An 18,970-nucleotide genomic window follows, 5' to 3' on the forward strand; every position below is an offset into this window, starting at 1 on the left:
TTGGGCCTTTAAAATGAAGATTAGGCCTACAAAAGAAAAGTTTATTTAGAATGAGTATATAGAAGGATATTGAGATTACTTTTACAGTTACAGGGACAAACTTTGGAAAAATAGCCTAGGCTACTATTTGTGGCACTCAGGAATGTTTAATTGTTTATATAAAATAAAATAAAAAGAGATACATTTCTAGTTTCAACATTATTTGTTCTTGAGAAAATGTGCAACCATGTATACCGATGTGTTACTCATGGGCCTTTGAAATTAAGAAACCAAAAGAAAAGTTTAAGAATTAGAATCTAAAAGGATATTAAGATTTCTTTAATTTGAGGTACAGGCTGCAGGCATAGCCTACAAACTTTGGTCAAAAAACAAAAGTAGACTAGTGCTTTTGCCCATTATCTCCCTGCAATCTGACTCCAAATCTCAGGTGTTACCCTTGTTGTACCCTTTATACATCTTTTATACACGTACTTAACTGCAGACACTGCAATGACATGTACTATGTACAGAACAAATGTTTTGAGTGTTCCTTATTCTGTCCCTTATTTTCCTATAAAGAACCACGATTGTCCCTTATTTTCCTTTCCAGAAGTTGGTCTTGCTCGAATAATATGATCAACATTAAAAACACTGCTGGATATCAGCCTGCATTTTTATCACAGATTTAGTCGCACAAACAGCGCAAGCGGCTCGTGATAGAACACAGACCGACTGAATGACACTCAAAAAATCTCGAATGAATCTCCAGCTTACTTGTCTGTGTTTTCAGATCATCCGCGCTTCTTCAGCAGCGTAGAGAGAGCGCGTACGCATGGTTGCCAGATACTATTGAAAAGACCGGGTAGAAAACGCGTTCTATTAACAGAAAAGCTCTGACTGGGGGTTTAGATTATTGAAATCTGGCAACCGTAAGCATGAACTCTCGTAAAAAACAGTCTGTAATGTTGTCTCCTCCTTTGTTCGACAAAAATAAGTGGTTTTGGTCAAGTTTATTTATTTTTTAACACATTTCAGTCTCGTCTTTTTTCGTCAACGATATTGCATGTGTTGATATAGTCACAGTTATCGTTTAATGACGTGGGTGTCTCATCTTGTCTTTGTCAGGGAAAAAAGGTCGTCAACGAACATTTTTCGTCATAGTTTTCGTTAAAAATATTAACACTGTTTTGGCTTTAAATATTGCGATAAGTATTAGGACTGCACATGTGCATTGGCTGCTCTAGACTGAAAAATAAGCTTTTTTTATGCTTTTTGAACATATTAAACTACATTTATAATACAGTTGTTGTCAGATTTCATTGGTGATTTCAAATATGAAATTGAATTGTAAGCTTGGTGAACAGCTTTGGAGAATTTGATACTCCCCATTCAAAGATGGGAGCTGCACTTGCATGACTGAAATAGCTGCCTGAGAGGCGTTTCAAAGATGGCTGCCGAGTGAAATCACTTGCCTGAAAAGGGACTTTGACAATGCTGCTAACATCCTGTTGCTATAGCAGCATGATGGGAGTTGGGGTTTTCATGACACTTTTTATTTTTTAGAATATCTATCTAAAAAAATAAAATCGCTGCTTTGGTTTTTAACTGCATGGCTGTGATGTTGCCACAGCTGCCTTTGTGTTGCCACAGCTGCCATGTCTGCATGTTGTGTGTATTTGCTTATTTGTGGTCTGTTTGTTTAGACGTGCGAGTGTAGAGGTCATTTTGTGTGTGTGTAAGCATTTATAAACAGCCTCTTACCTAAATTGACTTTAGAAGTGTCAATATGTATGTTTACATGCACAGTTATAATCAAGCTAAGCTACACCAGGTTTCACATAGTCGAGCTACATTCTTAATCTTTCTGTCAAAGTATACATGAATGTAAACTACCATCCAAATGTTTGGGCTCAGTAAGAATTTTTTTAAATGTTTTATATGCTCATCAAGACTTGCAAGTATTTGATCAAAAATACATAATCAGTAATATTGTTTATTTATTATTATTATTATTATTAATTACAATTTAAAATAGTGTTTTTTATTTGAATATATTTTAAAATGTAATTTATCCTTATGACAGTTTGAATTTTTAAGCAGCCATTACTCTAGTCTTCAGTGTCACATGATCCTGAATATATATGCTGATTTGGTGCTCAAAAAACATTTCTTATCAATGTTGAAAACAGTTGTGCTGCTTTATTTTTGTAGAAACCGTGATGATGATTATTTTTTAGGATTCTTTGAATAGTAAGTTCAAAATAAGTGTTAACCCCAACATTTTTAACAGTAGTGTAAATGTTCTTATTAAAAAGGCCCCAGAGACTTTTACAATGAGCACTGATATATTGGGCAGGGATTCAGCTTTTCTCTTTTTTGATCGGCTTGCACTCTGAGCCAGATCTGTCTGGGACGTCATCTTGAAGTTAACACAAGCCAAAGGCACAGTATTGTATTGTGATCAGCTCTTTTGAAGGCCTGACACTGGTGACACTGTCACTTTGAATGGAGTCTTTATCAGGCCAGTGGAGAGCCTGGCAGCATTTCTTGTCATGCTAAGCACTCAGATCTGCATCCAGCTGTGCCCTGTGTTTGAATAACACAACATTTTGAGCTGCCTTTTTCTCTTGTCCTTTTTGATAATCATTTACACTTGTTTATTTTCTCAGTAGGTACTATTAACCTGTCATTTTAGAGCAGAGGTCTTCAACCCTGCTCCTGGCTACCCACTGTCCTGCAACGTTTATTTCCAGCCCTATTTAAACACACCTGAAGCTGCTAATCAAGCTCTTCAGGGTCACTTGAAAATTCAGAGGCAGGTGTGCTGAAGCAGGTTGGAAAAACTTTGCAGGACAGTGGGTCCCCAGGAGCAGGGTTGAAGACCTCTGCTTTAGAGGATGTCTGTTGTGTTTGGCAAAGAGCTCTTCCAGTTAAATTAGGTACTTTTTCTAGGTATTTTTTTAAACGTGCCAAAGCACCATCAAGAATGGAGGAAACAAGAACTAGTCAATGTGTCATGGCTGGTTGCACTTATATATTGTGGTATGCTTTGAGGGGTGATCAGAGAGAGATTTTCCAACGATACGGTTCCGGTGCAGGTTCCTGGACTTTGTGCGTTATTGATCTGTTCTGCGTATCTCCACTGCAGAAAAGGGGATTCCTGGCCAGAACATTGCTCTTTATATCTAAATATATAAAACTGTGCGTGCAAGAGAGTTAAGCTGCCGATAAGCTAGAATCACTCCTGCTACTGTGAATGGCCACACTGCCTGCATAAACACCGGGATGCACACTGTTTGATTTTAGATTCCTTATAGCCATGTAAACAACACATAGCAGCATTACATCACTGTTTGTTCCTCAAGTCTGTGGAAATATGCGGCCAGTTCGCAACAGGCTCCATTTTGCCTGGCCGAGAACCGGCTCTGGCTCAAGAACGCAAACTATTCTGGTGGAAAAGAGCTACAAGAGAACTCGGGTGACCCCCAGGTTATAAAACTCTGCTTTAGATAACCGTATTAAAGCAAGCGACCTTTATATTTAATTAAAGGAATGTTGAATGCTTTCAGCAAACATTTTGCAAAAAGTATTTGGGCTTTTAAAAAATAAAACTATATAGCCATACTTTTCAGACACTTTCTGGTTGTCAGACATTTAGTAGAGCATGTTCATAGTTAATGTGAATAGCAGACGGATTGAGTTGCATTGATTCTGCATTGTTGCACTACAGGGCTGGCTAAGGTTAGGTAAGGTTAAAGTCTTGGAAGACATGTTTAAAAATTTGCACATATTTTCTATTTAGTGGAAAGGCTTTGTGCCATGTTTCATACTGTGACTTTTGTTCTTGTGCTGTCACTATCCTTATTTTGACATTGCTATTTTTTTTGTTAGCGTTGACTGTAGATCAGGCAGGGGGGTGTCTTATGTCTCCAGCATTGTGTTTACTCTTACACTCTCAGACTCCTCTAGAAAAATGGCAAACTCTAATGACAAAGGCCACATTGTTTGTGGAAACAGATGTCGTGGTGTTTCTCAGGCTGAAAACCGACAGTTCACCAAATGGCATCTGGTTTGCACCAAAGAGTTGTAGCTTCTTTTGTATCAAATTAAATTGTGTAATTATGTCAGTCCACATGCAAACATAAGACTCTTTCATGAGGTTTTGAGATAATGTCGTCTTTGTTGCTGGAATAACTGACTGATCCTGTTGCGCACATTCAAGCTTCTCAGCTTCTAGTGCTTTATCACATTACAAGGACTGTTGTAGGCTCTTATGCAACTTTTCTGTCTAGCACACACATCAGTTAGCATAGGGATCCTGTCACTGTTTTCTGTCAGATCACTCCATCTGCCCCCTTGTGACTTTCCAACAACCATTATCCCTGCAGACAAGCACAGCTTCCAGCATCATTTAATAAGTTCTTATTAATAGAGATCGGGTCACAATGGCCATTGCCAGCGGTAATTGATGATGCCATCAGTTTGAATTAGCAGGGCTGTTAATCTAGATGGGTCAAAAAGACTCCATGCTGTCACCAGATAGCTGTAGTTATGTAACATGGCATATTTGTTTTGGATAATGAACAAACATGAATGATTAGTTTACTAATTATTAGTTTACTGTAATCGTACTAATGTTGATCTTGATTTTTCATGCTAGATTGGTGCCCTCAGATATGTATGAGCTAATGCATCTTTTCTAGTATGTTCGTGTATAGCTGTGAAAGTATTTGTCTGTTTGATTTGACAGGTATGCAGTCATTGCCTTCGGTTGTGCCAGCTGTCCAAAGATCACGTGTGGTCGTGAGGGCTGCGGAACGGAGTTCTGTTACCACTGTAAACAGCTGTGGCACCCAAATCAGACCTGTGACGCCGCCCGACAGCAGAGAGCTCAGAGCCTCCGTCTGAGACCCTTCAGATCATCGTCACTCAGCTACAGCCAGGAGAGCGGCGCTGCTAGTAAGCCCACAAAACGCACACTAACACAGTGCAGACCCATGGCCACTTGACATCAAAGTTTGGTCTGTTTTATTGGTGCTATATCTTATGTCAGATGTGGGCCTCACTGAAGTTTGATTCATGAAGTTTAGGAATCACTGCTCTAAAATCAATCAATCAGTTTAAACAAATCAAATGCTGTCTAGAATGAAAATGGCATCTCTCCCTTATAAAATCACATACTGTGTTTTCAAATCTCATACATTTCAACGAGGAGTGGTTTTAACCGCTGTGTCTTGTGTCCCTAAAGCCGATGACATAAAGCCGTGTCCCCGCTGTGCGGCCTACATCATTAAGATGAACGATGGGAGCTGTAATCACATGACCTGCGCTGTGTGTGGCTGTGAGTTCTGCTGGCTGTGTATGAAGGAGATCTCTGACCTGCACTACTTAAGGTCAGTGTACTGAAGACCACTGCAACGTTCACAATATAAGGCCAAATGACATAAATCATGCATTATTGACACTGTGTGAGAACAGATGAAGGTCAAAGAGTGGTAGATTTTTTTTATTTATTTTTATTTTTTTTGTGTGTGTGCTAAGGTTATTTCAAGGTTTAATTTCTGTTTCTTTCACAGTCCTTCAGGATGCACGTTCTGGGGTAAGAAGCCCTGGAGCAGGAAGAAGAAAATCCTGTGGCAGTTGGGGACACTCGTGGGCGCTCCAGTTGGCATTGCACTTATTGCTGGCATTGCTATACCTGCAATGATCATTGGGATTCCTGTGTATGTGGGTAGAAAGGTGGGTGACTACTCCAAATAATCTCTGAATGTTGAGAATGAAAAGTAAGGTTTAATTCTGCTGTACCCAATTGTGATTTGTTTTTCAAACCCAATCTTTTGGATTGATTGTCTACACATTTTCGCAAGTTATGAAATCAGATCCTTTTTTTTATTTTTTTTATTATACATATTTTCTAAATCTACATTGGTTGCCAAAGTAATAAGAGGCTTTCGCACCAGGTTGTTCTTGGAACTTATTTATAGGAACTAGCCACTAGGATAGTTCCCAGAGAACTTTTTTAAAATGCCAGGTGCCGGTGTTTGACATGCGTTCAGCCAATCAGCGTACACTTACGTCACTGGTAGTTCCTATTGTGCTGGTTTAGACCCTACTCTGAAGTAGGAGCTAATTTAGTTCCCCCAACAGTAGTTCCTAAAAAATAAAATCGTTCCTATTCCAGTTCCTGCGGTGCGAATAAGCCAAAAGGTGTTACTTCTGCCAATAGTTCTAGGAACTATGAAAAGGTTCCTCTGGTGCGAAAGTGCTTAATATGAGTGTCAGCATGGTGCCAAAAGCCTTTCTTCTACAACAACTGAGAGTAGCTGTCATTGTGGAATAAGAGGACTAAGAACTGAACATTCTATCTCTGTTTACTCTATCATGATAATCCTGCAGGATGCTGAACGCGTAACGATAGCACAACTATTAGAGGATTACTGAATTTTATACATTCAAGCCGAAACTTTGGCTTTTCATTTAGTGTTTGAAATACAAACGTAAGTGCAGTATTTGTGGCATTACATACTTGTAGCTTGAATTACAAAACAATTAGGAATGCTTGATATTGAAAACTGACATTGCAATATTTTATTTTTATGCAGTGTATATTGGGATATCAAAAGATACATGAATTGAATAGTTATATTAGGAAAGAAAGAATGATTCTAGAAAACATTGGGATAATTTGTAGGGAAGTGCTTTTGCATAATAAATAAATGATGATAAAAAAAGAATCTTATAAATCTTATAAAAAATCTTATTCTGAAGACTTGTTTTTAGCCGCTTTCCGACCGGAGGAACCTTTTCACAGTTCCTAGAACTATTGGCTAAAGTACCCGGATGTCGGCGTTCGCACTGCAGGAACTAGGAACGATTTTAGTTCTAGGAACTCCATTTGGAGGAACTAATTTAGGTCCTACTTCAGAGTAGGGTCTAAACCAGCACTATAGGAACTACCCGTGACGTTAGTGTACGCTGATTGACCAAACGCACGCGGAACACCAGCACCCGCCATTTTTAAAACAGAATGTAAACACACAGATTATAGCCTATATATTTACTCCATAAACTAACTATACAAACATGGAAAACAGTGATAGATGGGTCTCTAAACCTTTATGCTGAAGAGAAAATCCAACGCAACTTTGAGGGGACCAAGTCAAACATGATTATGTATTTCTGCCCAGCTAGCAACACTGGACATCAACCACACGGCATAGGCTAATAACCTTTTTTTCATTTACTGTGTACTTTCTATAACAGTTCTATCTAATAACATATTAAACAGTACTGTTAGACAGATCGCTAACTAATAAACACAGAGAATGTGAGCATTGTTTGCTCTGGCGTTCTCAGCGCCGTCAAAATAAAAGTCACCGTGCTTGCGTCACTCCCTTACCCCTCCTACCAGTTCCTATGGCCACCGAGTTTGGGGGAGAGTAGTTCTTAGAACTGTTTAGAAGTGGACAGTTCCTAGAACTAAGTTCCTGTAACTACTTGGTCGGAAAGCGGCTTTTGAGTGTAGTCCATCCTGTTAAGGCTTTCAGTAACCATAAAGTCAAGTGTGTATGTATATCTTTCGACATGAGATTTTTCATAGACCACAATCCTACTGTTTCCACTGACCAATTCAAAAGGACTATACAAAAATCTTTTTTTAATGATTAATAATTTGTTTAAATGATAATAATTAATAAAGCTATTATATTGTAAAATAAAAAGGGTTTAATAAATATATATATATTTTAATTTCTTTAAATGTTAAACCATACGCTTTTATTTTATGAGTTTAAAAGTCATATTGTATGTTGTAATATTTTTTTTGCCTGTGTGTACAAAGCCTGCATATATTTTCAACAAACCTTTCATGAATGCTAAGTTGTCCTGATAATCATGGACAATCTTATATAATTTATCATTAGAAAACCATTACAATTATCAACCTTAACTTGTAATGTCAACTAATTGGCACATAGCATGGGTTAAATTAAGGAAAAATATACGTCAGATGATTTCTTTTAAATTTGGTTCACAAAGTGAGCTGTCATAGAAAATGCAGTCAGTTTCTCCAAATTCCTTTGTCATGATGACAAGATAATAAAGGGCCTTCATTTTATCTGACTAGAAAAACACTGCTGCTTATTATAAACCCTATTAGAATGGTGCCAGCATGTTGAAATCAGTTTGGCAATTGCTATTCTTACATCTGTATTAATAGATTTGAGATTGATGTCCAGCAAATAAGTGTAATTTGTGTCCTACATTTAGGATTTGGTTTCGTGTTCGAGTTAATATGCAGCCCTGTCTCTGAACCAGATGAACCCACTTCAAACTGGGTTACTTTTTACAATGATTAATAGCACTTCAGATATGTGCTGTTCAATCTGAATTTTATTATGAAGGGATTTCCATAACGGTCTGTTTATCTGACCTGAATTCTGACGGAGCTGTGCATTGTGAAATATGACGACCTACATGTCTTATCACACACTTATCCACCTTGTTTGATCTTCAAGAGACTCTTGTTAGATCAAGTTGGAAATTACACTTTGCTTACTCATAACGCTAGCATAATTTAAGCGAGAATAATGAATGTGCATGAGCAGTGTTCACTCACTCATTGAATCCATCTACTTCAGATTCATAATCGTTATGAGGGAAAGGACATCTCCAAGCACAAGAGGAACCTTGTCATTGCCGGCGGGGTGACATTGTCAGTGATTGTGTCTCCAGTGGTTGCTGCTGTCACTGTTGGTAAGCAGACTCAAATTCTTTTCTTTTTTTCTCCCTAATGAGTCTCTTTGATTTGAATTACAGCAGTTTGATTTGTATTATTATTAAAGAACTTTAATTTGTTTGTTCTGATCTAGGACTGGGCGAAAAAACACTAGTTATCGCAATATAATTTCTAAATAAAGCGATTACTAGAGTTCGATATAAAGCGGAATCAAACGGCGCTACTCATTTGAACTGCGTCACACGGACAATTTGTCTGCTCGACTTACTAGAGCTGATTTACTCACTGATCGGCCTCAACGCTGAGCAATACTGTGTGAAACAGTACAGTCAGAAGGCTTTTCGATCTACAAATCACCATTTAACATGGATTTACTGTACTAGTAGCTAGTAGTTACTAGTAGCACTAACTGCACCATGGTATTTTGGCAAATGTGGGATATTCATATTGAATTTTATTAATGAAGACATGTATTAAATGTATTAAAGGAGTAAGGGAATATAATTACAGTATTTATTTCTGATTAAGCTATAGCATTTTTGCATTTATACTAAATATATTTAGGCTATTATTTTTCATACGAACACCATAGAAACCATATAGTTACATTTTACCATGGTATTGAGGTGCTATATGCATGGTTTTAACTGGTTATCATGATCTAAATGTATGCTACTATGGAAGACCAATGGTTAATTTCAGAATATTTAAATCTTACCATATCAAAATTAAGTATTACAATGTTACTGTTTTTATTAATGAACATAAATTTACATCTGCATCCTAATTCAAGCTGCTACTATTGTCAACTCAAGCTACTGTCAAAAGCTGTGCTGAAGATACGCGTCATCAGGCAACACATACCTGTTTTATGATTTGAAACAATATCACCCGTTAGAACATGCAGAAAATAAGAAATTAAGGATGAATTATTTTAAGGAAAAATGACTGGAGAAGTTTAAGAATTCAAAAACGTGAAGTTTGTCATGTTCTGACAATAAAGAGTAGTTTAAAACCACAATTAACTGTCTGGTTTCTACAACTTTCACTTGGGTGCAAAAATCTGCCTTTAAACTTTAAAATAAATATTTGGAGGGCTCTATGCTTGCATTTAAAAAATAATAATAATAAAAAAAAATTAGGAGCACAGTCAAAAATGTAGGAGCATCTTCTGATCAATGACAGAAATTAACCTTGCCATTATGAGGCGATTATTTGACTCTTTAAAATTACTTTGCAGGGGCTTCTTTTTTAAACTTTTGTAAGGGCTTTCTTTTTTACTTTATTAAATGTCATCTTTAATGTCAAATTTATATGTTTATATTAGGGCTGTGACATTAACGCGATAATTTCGATTAATCAATCTGAGAAAAAATAACGCGTTAAAAAAAATAACGCAGATTAATCCATTCCGTATTGACCTTTGAACCTGGAGCCGTTCTAGCCACCATTCGACTGTAAAATGAAGGAGGGAGACGAGAACGCGCTGGCGCTGCCTGGATCATTGATTGGAACATTTACCGGCATTTCAACGTTGATTCAGCGGTGAACGTAAGGGACCAAGGTCGAATCAATGTTGGATTATGTTTCGATTGTGCAAAACGAATCAACGTTGAAATCGTGACGTTGTTTCACCGTTGATGTCGTGACGTTGTTTCATTGTTGATTTCGTGATGTTGTTTCACCGTCTCTTCTTTCAATATGGGTGAATAAAGATTGTATGTCGACGTTGAACCAATTTTGAATTATGCTTCGGTTTTGCAAATTGAATCAACGTTGATATCGTGACGTTGTTTCACCGTCTTACCTTTCATCATGGGATAATATTAACATGTACATTCAATTACAACCTAGTTTGCAGTTGGAACATGAGTCATGACAATGCTTACTGAATTTGTGATTAACTGTACACTAAAATATTGTTAACTGTCAAATTACTTGCAGCAATGGCTTAATTAAACACATTTAATAAAAATATAACACATGCTCAAGATTGTAAAACAAGTTTTATTCTGAAAAAACAAAAGTCTAAATATACTTTCTAAAACAGATGAAAAACATCTCAAACTTTAAATTGCAGCATTTTCGAAGTAATGTTAAAAACCTGTAAAGCAAGTGTAAATAATGTTTATAGTTTAATGTTTAATATTAAATGTATAATTTAATAATGTTCAATAATTTAATAATGTTCAATTGTATTGTATTGATTATTTGCTAGGCACAATTATTTCAATGCTCACCCTTTGAACATTTGAACATTATTTCAATAACATGTTCAACACAATTATTTTTAATTGATTGACAGCCCTAATTTATATGCAATTAAAATGCGATTAATTTCGATTAATTAATTACAAAGCCTCTAATTAATTAGATTAATTTTTTTAATCGAGTCCCGGCCCTAATTTATATTTATAAATTGAGTTAGAATAAGAAGACGCACTCAGGAAGAATAAGTTACCAAACAAGTGAAATCAGTATCAACAAAATCCATCTTTCCACTGCAGAGGTGGCATAGAAGAACAAAAAGGTATATTTACAGACTGTTTAATGAGGCTCAGAAGTGGCTTGAATGCATTTAAATTCATAACAACAATGTTATGAGATTAGTGTTTTAAATGGAAGTTTTTGAATATAGAAATATTAAATGATTTAAATAACTGAAATAATACTTGAATTTTTTTTAACTAAAACCACCAGGAGGGGGGCGGCAAGTCGATGTCTTTGTCACTGAATCATTTATTCAATCGATTCATTCAAACGGCTAATTCATTCAGGAACAAAGCAAGCGACTGTCTTTATGAATGGGTCATTGACTCACTAGATTCATTTGAAAACGCAGATTCATTCATAAACTAAACACCCGTGTTTGCTCGGAGATACGCAGCGGTTCAGCTGTGACTATTTTTGTTGACAAAAACCTTAAATTCCTAAAGTTCCTAAAATGTGAGTCACTTAATATTAACTTCATGTTTATTGAATTGTTGTATAAAATCAATATTACATTTGCAAACTCCCTTATAATCATTAAAAAGCTGTCACTTGTCTCAGTTCATCGCAATCTCACAAACTTTCCTTCTCAATGAAATTGTCTAAACTCCTCAATGAATCTCTTATTTACATCGTGTCTGTACTTTGTTATAATGAGAGGATTCGCGAGCTTGCATGACTCGGCACTGAAAAAACTCCAGCCAGGGGGTGGGTTTTAACTTAAATGCCTCTAATTGGCCATTATGTCTCAAGAAATCACCAGATATGTCTGTGATTGGCTACATTGCTCCACGCTGCAATAACACGTTCTCTCATCAAGCTCTCTAAAGTGCAAACACGCACTGGTACATTTCCGTATTTCTGGGGGATTCTGATTTGCTGTTGGCTGATTCAATGTTTTTATTGCTGATCAGCTGGGGAAAAATGCAGAAAGTGATTGCAACGATGTTGTTCTTCCGTTTTGACTCTGACTTTATAGTTATTATCTTTGGAGTGAATGGCCCTTAACACTTTTCTTTTTTTCTGCCTTGTAAGTCCTGGCATTTCCTCCAGGAAATGCAAATTTAATTGATAATCGATCTAGTTTAAAGGTGGCTGTACTACTTGTGTAGCAGTATTGAGTAACCATTATATTTTGTGTCTGCATAGGGATAGGAGTGCCCATCATGTTGGCATACGTCTATGGTGTGGTGCCCATCTCTCTGTGCCGCAGCGGTGGTTGCGGCGTGTCTGCGGGGAATGGAAAAGGTGTTCGCATCGAGTTTGATGATGAGAACGACATGAATGTGGGCACTGGAGCTGCTGTGACTGGTGAGTGAAACTCACTGAAGGCAAACACACTGCTGTTCACAACAGCTTTGTAATGGAGTGCACCGAAGGCAAACTGTTGAAAAGCTTTAAGAATCTGGCATTCTCTCTATTATTCTCTCATTCACAGTGTCTGTCTTGGTTGTCTCTCCCCCAGGATTTGTCTATCACATTTCACACTTTCTCTACTCCTTGCTCAGGCTTAATGCAAATTTGTGAAATGTGTTCTAGTTTATAGTGCTTCTCCTGGAGTTTGCTAAAATGTGTACAATTTACAGGGTAAAGTAAATTCCACTAGAGACCTTGAGTTTTATCCTTTTCCAGACACAACTACTGATACACAGGGATCAAGTTGTTGTTGTTTTCCTCAAACACCAATTAATTCCCATGAAGCTCAAATAACGCTGGGAACAAATAGCTTTTGTCTTGATGTGCAGTGTAAGCTAGAATCAGGTTTCTCAAATTTTCATTTATATTTTTTCTGCATTCCGTTTTTGTTTTTTTATAATGTATAGTGTAATTTTAATAATCAAAAGGATGTCTAATTAATCTATATATATATATATATATATATATATATATATATATATATATATACATATACATATACATACATACATACATACATACATACATACATACATACATATACTCACACACACATTCATACACGCATTCATTTTTGGCAAACAAAGTGATTGGTTTATAGTTTAATTATAGTTTATTGATATTCCATAAACAAAAATCATGTTAATAAACTGTATTGTTACTTTGAGAAGTACATTCTACTGGATAATAGTAATATATTTCTGTCATAGTTTTAAATTAAACCAACTGGGTTGTAATGAAGACCTTTGAGTTTCTGTGTGTATCTGATGATAGTTTTATCACATTAAATGGTGAAATGCTGGTGAGTGTGACTTTCAGAGCAGCTCTGAAAATGAAGCTTGTGTCCTCACTCATATATTGAGAAGGCAGACGCTGACAAAACATGAGTGTTACGTGTGCTTGAGTTTGTAGTAGACCCACATTCCATTTGTATGGCTAGATCCTACGATTATGTCTGCATTTTCCACATCACTGAAATCATAGGGGCCTAATCAGTTTTGAAGGTGCAAATAAAAGTTTGAAGCATTATGGGAAAAAAAATACAATCAACAGTACAGCTCCAGAGTTTTTATTAACAGCTGTAATGTCCCCCTTCTACCTCAACAGACACCACTTCAGTAGCAGAGACCAGGCATAACCCCAGCATCGGTGAGGGCAGTGTAGGGGGTCTGACGGGCAGCCTGAGTGCCAGCGGGAGCCACATGGAGCGTATTGGAGCAATGAGAGACAACCTGAGTGAGAACGCCAGCACTATGGCACTTGCTGGGGCCAGCATCACTGGCAGCTTGTCAGGAAGTGCCATGGTCAACTGCTTTAACAGGTCAGTGACACCTGGTTTACATGTCAAGTCATGTGCACAATTATTGGCCAAAAACAATACCTTAAAGGGCCATGTCTCTTGAAGTCAGTGCAAAATGAACTAAAATTCAAAAGACCCAGTCCAAAAAGACCATTTTATACATACTCTGCAAGAATGTGAGTACATTTTGATGCTTTTAACTTTAATTGGCTAAATGGGAATACAGACATTCTCTGGGACATTAAAAACCTTCACGCAAAACACTTTTTCTCATCTACTCACTAGTCTGCTTTTCACTACTGCTGATTGCATTTAGGCTTCAAAATTCATAGTTGTGAAGACTATCATGATGAACAAAACCGCTAAAAATCATACATTGTAGCTGGTGACAGAGCCTATTATCTGCATTAATCCAAAAGCCAATGGTAAAGTGCAAAAAATGTATGCCAAACATTAAGGTTGGTGTGAACAAGCCTTTTATTTGTTGTTTGTTTGTCTCAGGTTGGAGGTTCAAGCTGATGTTCAAAAGGAGCGTTGCAGTCTGAGTGGGGAGTCTGGTACCGTCAGTCTGGGGACAATCAGTGACAACGCTAGTACCAAAGCAATGGCTGGATCCATTCTCAATGCCTACTTGCCTCTGGACAGGTCTGTATTTGTATAACTGAAAGAATTTAAATGCAAAGTTCTGTAATGAAACTCTAGATGGTGCAGGCTAATAGATTCTTAACTCAAACGCTTGCAATTATATATTTCTACAGCTGATTAGTTCCTACTGTATCAGTAGCTTATGAGCTGGCATGCTCAACCTTCAAATTATTGGTTAGCGTTTGCCTTAGCAGTGCAGCGTGCTTTCAGAAACCCTCCACCTGTATAGATCTGCTATGGGTAATTCATGTATGCTATATTGTACAGCAGAAGCATGTCTTACTTGCTCACTGCAGCGTGCCATATATGTATTGGCAGTAGCAAGTCCCGTACTAGCAGATCTATTCCGCCAAGACCAAATGTATATTAACATTGTCATATCCATTACCATGCCACACACTCTGAGAGTTGTCATGACAGAATTGTAGTTTACAAGCACTTTGAGACTTCTCAACAAATCTGTTTGTGTAATAATGATGTAACATAAGGGCCTGTAGGAAGTTGGGCTGTAATTAATAGTTTTCTGTTGTTGTGGAGCAGAGATGGGAACAGTATGGAGGTGCAGGTGGACGTGGAATCTAAACGAGGGAAGCTCAGGCACCACAGCGGCAGCAGCAGTATGGACGATGGCAGCAGCGGAGGCCACGGGGCCAGCGTTTGCCCCTCTGGCTGTCCGCACGAGGGCAAGTGCGTGTCTTCTCGCTGGGCCAAGGAGCCATCCTCCACCTCGTCCTCTTCCTCCGGGAAGAAGAGTAAAGGAAAGCTGCGCAAAAAGAGCGGTGGCACCAAGATCAACGAGACGCGCGAAGACATGGATGCCCAGCTGCTAGAGCGCCGCAGCACCAATTCCAGCGAGTTGGACTCGCCCTCCCTGAGCGGCAGCCTGCCGTCTGTGGCCGACTCGCACTCCAGCCACTTCTCCGAGTTCAGCTGCTCCGACCTGGATGCCTGCAGACCCTCTTGCTACGAGTCTCACATCCGACATCCCAACACAGGCGGAACGGTCAGCCCTCTTCCTGAGGTCGAGAACGACCGGCTGGAAAACTGCCCCGCCTCTGGGACCCTCCCACAAGCTGCGGTAGCCCCTCTTACCCCTGACGGGGCAGCAGAACGTCCACTGTGCTATATTGCAGAGGAGAATGTGAGTTTAATCTGTGCGGCTGACGCGGGCCAAAGCTCGCCTAAAGAACACAATAACAACCTTCCTCAGCCAGCTAGTCCTGTGCGCAATGCCTGCATTCAAACAGAGATATAACCAGATGGGTTGAGTTGACCTAAATGCTTTCACAGCTAACCTCAACACCCACTTTATTACCAAGGATTGCACACTGAATTCAAGATTTAAATGCTTGTATGGGTTTCGTGGAGGTTTAACGTCCCGGTTGGTTGATAATTCGAATGTTGGAGATGGAACGCCACTATTTACACTAGTCAAGGGCAGGATTTGCCTTGAAGTTTAAGTAAGCTGACCGTGACCAAAGGTTACCGTTTGATTGACAGGTTGTGTCTGTGCATACAGTTAGACTAAAGCTCAGATAAGATTCAGAAAGTCAACGGATGAATGTAGGGCAATTGATACTGATGATAATGATGATGATGATGTAGCTGTCAATCACACATGCCTCTATTTCAGTGTTCAGGGTCGCTGCGATGAATCACCTCCCCAGTGAGGAACGAGTATATGGATAAATCTTACAAAATGGGTCCTGCTCATTATTCATGCCAAAATTAAAAGAATCAAAATGGGGGAAAAATCATTCCTTTCATACATGAAATGAAGCCTCTGTTTAGGACAAGTTAGTATTATGACAATTTATGTTTGTATTATTACAATTTCATGGTACTTAAAAGCATAGTCCACCTAAAAATTTAAATTTGAAATTTACCCTCATGTTGTTACAAACCTGCATGACTTTTTTTACTGCAGAACGCGAAAGATATTTTGAAGAATGTTGGTAACCAAAACGTTTTGGTTCCCATTGACTTCTAATTGAAGTTGGTTCCTAACCTTCTGTAAAATATCTTCTTTTGTATTCCACTGAAGAAAGTTGTACAGCGACTTGAGTGCGAGTAAATTATGGCAATATTTTTTTTTTTGGTGGACTATCCCTTTAAGTACTAATTGTACTACTTCCTCTTGAAATTTAGCTTTTTTTTTATTACTATAATACAGTATTTTTCTGTATTACTGTAAAACAATTATTTAAATCTGCATAAAGGCAGTATAATAAATACTACCGTGATTTAAATAAATACCATTTTTTGCATTACAGTAATTAGAATGGGATTTTATTTTTCATTATGGTCATGAGAATTAGAAGGGGAAATGCATTTAATTTTCATGATTTAAAAAAAAAATCGTATTATTTTCAAATTGGCTTCATTTTCTTTAAATATAATTTCTTACTCTGTGATTTTGGGATGAAATATGACCATGACTTGTTCTTGACAGATTCCATGTGACTGACCCCTCGTACGCACCTTCACCACACATATACACTCATATATTCTCAGTTACCCAGCATATAGCTTTAGTTGAAGGAATTTACATCTATTCAAAGGCACCAAGGAAGTCAGGGGGGGAATCTGATGCTCTTTTTGAGATATTCATACAAGATGAGCCCATAAGGGACCAGGCAATAGTAGATTTCCCTTTTCACAGCAATGATTCTTGTACATGATTGTGTTTTTAATTTTCTTGGGATTCTTTTCATTTTTCTCATCTAGTGTCACTGCTCATTTTCCATTTTTGGGAAAAGATGTTCAAGCCCTGTGCAGGGTGCTGCTTCTGAGTTGAAAAGCCAGTGAGAAGCTGAATGAAGCTGTGTCGCGCCCCCTGCTGGTAGGATGGGGACCCTTGACCAAACCCATTTATGAGGAGAAGCAAGTCTGGCATGCTTAAAAAAAAAATTGTTCTTACAAAGCCAAGTCCACTAATAATTCTCAATAGAACAACTGTTATGGATGCAAAGGGTTTGTATGTATGATTCAGAAGAATTTGCATCCTGTTTTAAAAAAAAGTCAAACTACTTGCATTGTAAAGGCTATGATGGTAATCACATTTAGGTCTTCAACCAGTTAAGTGTTTTTTTTTCTTTTTTCTTTTCTTTTTTTTTGTATCTGTATTGACTCATGGTGCCTTTTGGATCATCGAAGAACTATGTTTGTTCCTCCGGTTTGTGTCTTATGAAATCAGATGTATTGGATGAGGCTGAATTGAATGTTAGCGAGGCGGCGTGGCATGGTTTCCTGTTTAAACGGTCGGGGACTACACAACCAACCGACCGCCTACCAAAGACAGCACTCAGGCTCACCGACGACGACTCGTCACCCCTGTGACCCCTGCACACTTCAACACTCACAGTTTACAGACGCCTCCTCGGACTCGAGGCTCTGACCCGTGTGTTTGCACTGTTCATCCTAGTTCTGTCCGCGTGTACAGCCGTGCCGTGAGCGCACGGGTCTAGTTCAAGAGTTGATTTCTATTCGTCTTTCTCGCTGCCGTTCTGGTGCTGCTCCGTAAATCTTTCGGGACTGTTCCAATGCCACAAGCTGCTTTGTTTGTTTTTTTCCCTTCTATTTCTTTAGTGTTTTTTCTTTTTTTTTCTTATGTTTTGAGCCTTCCTGCCCATATCTGTACGATTATTACTTCAGAGGCTAGGGCCGATTGATTTCTAACTTGTTCAGAACAGCTTGGTATTTGTATATTTGCTTTATAATATGCGTGTAAATGCATATATAAATGAAAATAAAAACATGAATCCAGATGTTTTCTCTGAGTGTTTGTTCAACAAAAAAAAACTTCAATATTGAGATGCATAATGTATTATATGGGGTGTAAAATATTAGCATAATTTGAAATTAAATCAATATTAATTTGGTTAATCTAATCTGGGTTGAATTTTTACTCTACAGACAGCAGCTCTCAAAGTGACCATTAACTAAACTTAACTTTTGTACACATTTTGTGTTCATGGTTAATATCACAAATTTGATTCATGACCTAAAAATAATTTGAAATGTATAGAAAGAATCTTAAATATGTATTTTTTTATTAAAATCCTACAATCCATCTATTTAATAGAAAAAACGATTAATAAAAGTAGTAATTATTTTGTGATGGCTATTGCAACTGTTATATAAAACCTTAATATAATGTTGTGACACTGTCACATGTTTTACTGCTCTATCCAGTACAATTATTTGATGTCTAATAGAGTTTTAATTGGTTTACGTGTTTTCTTGTTCATGTCCATTTTATCAACCTGAGACCCAGAAAAAAAAAAAGATTTTTGAATTTAGTTTTTTTCCATGTCATCACATTGTTTAGAGCACAAGAAACAAATGGTAAAAAACATTTTTGAAAAATATTTAATTCATATGTTATGCTATGTCCTCTGTAG

At 37.7% G+C, this 18,970-nt stretch overlaps 1 protein-coding gene across 2 annotated transcripts in view; it reads left to right on the top strand.

The window, feature by feature from the left end:
- rnf19a (ring finger protein 19A, RBR E3 ubiquitin protein ligase) overlaps positions 1 to 18,332 on the top strand; it is a 35,588-nt gene extending 17,256 nt beyond the window's left edge. Inside the window, exons 3-11 of one of the 2 annotated variants that reach the window (XM_084131511.1) lie at positions 4,730 to 4,938; positions 5,228 to 5,372; positions 5,556 to 5,718; positions 8,619 to 8,733; positions 12,356 to 12,517; positions 13,730 to 13,943; positions 14,424 to 14,567; positions 15,108 to 15,708; positions 17,295 to 18,332. In XM_084131511.1, the coding sequence (XP_083987637.1) occupies positions 4,730 to 4,938; positions 5,228 to 5,372; positions 5,556 to 5,718; positions 8,619 to 8,733; positions 12,356 to 12,517; positions 13,730 to 13,943; positions 14,424 to 14,567; positions 15,108 to 15,708; positions 17,295 to 17,375 (1,834 nt within the window). In that variant the 3' untranslated portion in view covers positions 17,376 to 18,332. Of the gene's footprint in view, positions 1 to 4,729; positions 4,939 to 5,227; positions 5,373 to 5,555; positions 5,719 to 8,618; positions 8,734 to 12,355; positions 12,518 to 13,729; positions 13,944 to 14,423; positions 14,568 to 15,107; positions 15,954 to 17,294 lie in introns of those variants that run through there. The other variant, XM_084131510.1, reaches the window with a different exon arrangement.
- The last annotated feature ends 638 nt before the right edge of the window (positions 18,333 to 18,970 follow it).

The sequence above is a fragment of the Abramis brama genome, assembly GCF_963993115.1.
Source record: "Abramis brama genome assembly, chromosome: 12".
NCBI lineage: Eukaryota > Metazoa > Chordata > Actinopteri > Cypriniformes > Leuciscidae > Abramis > Abramis brama.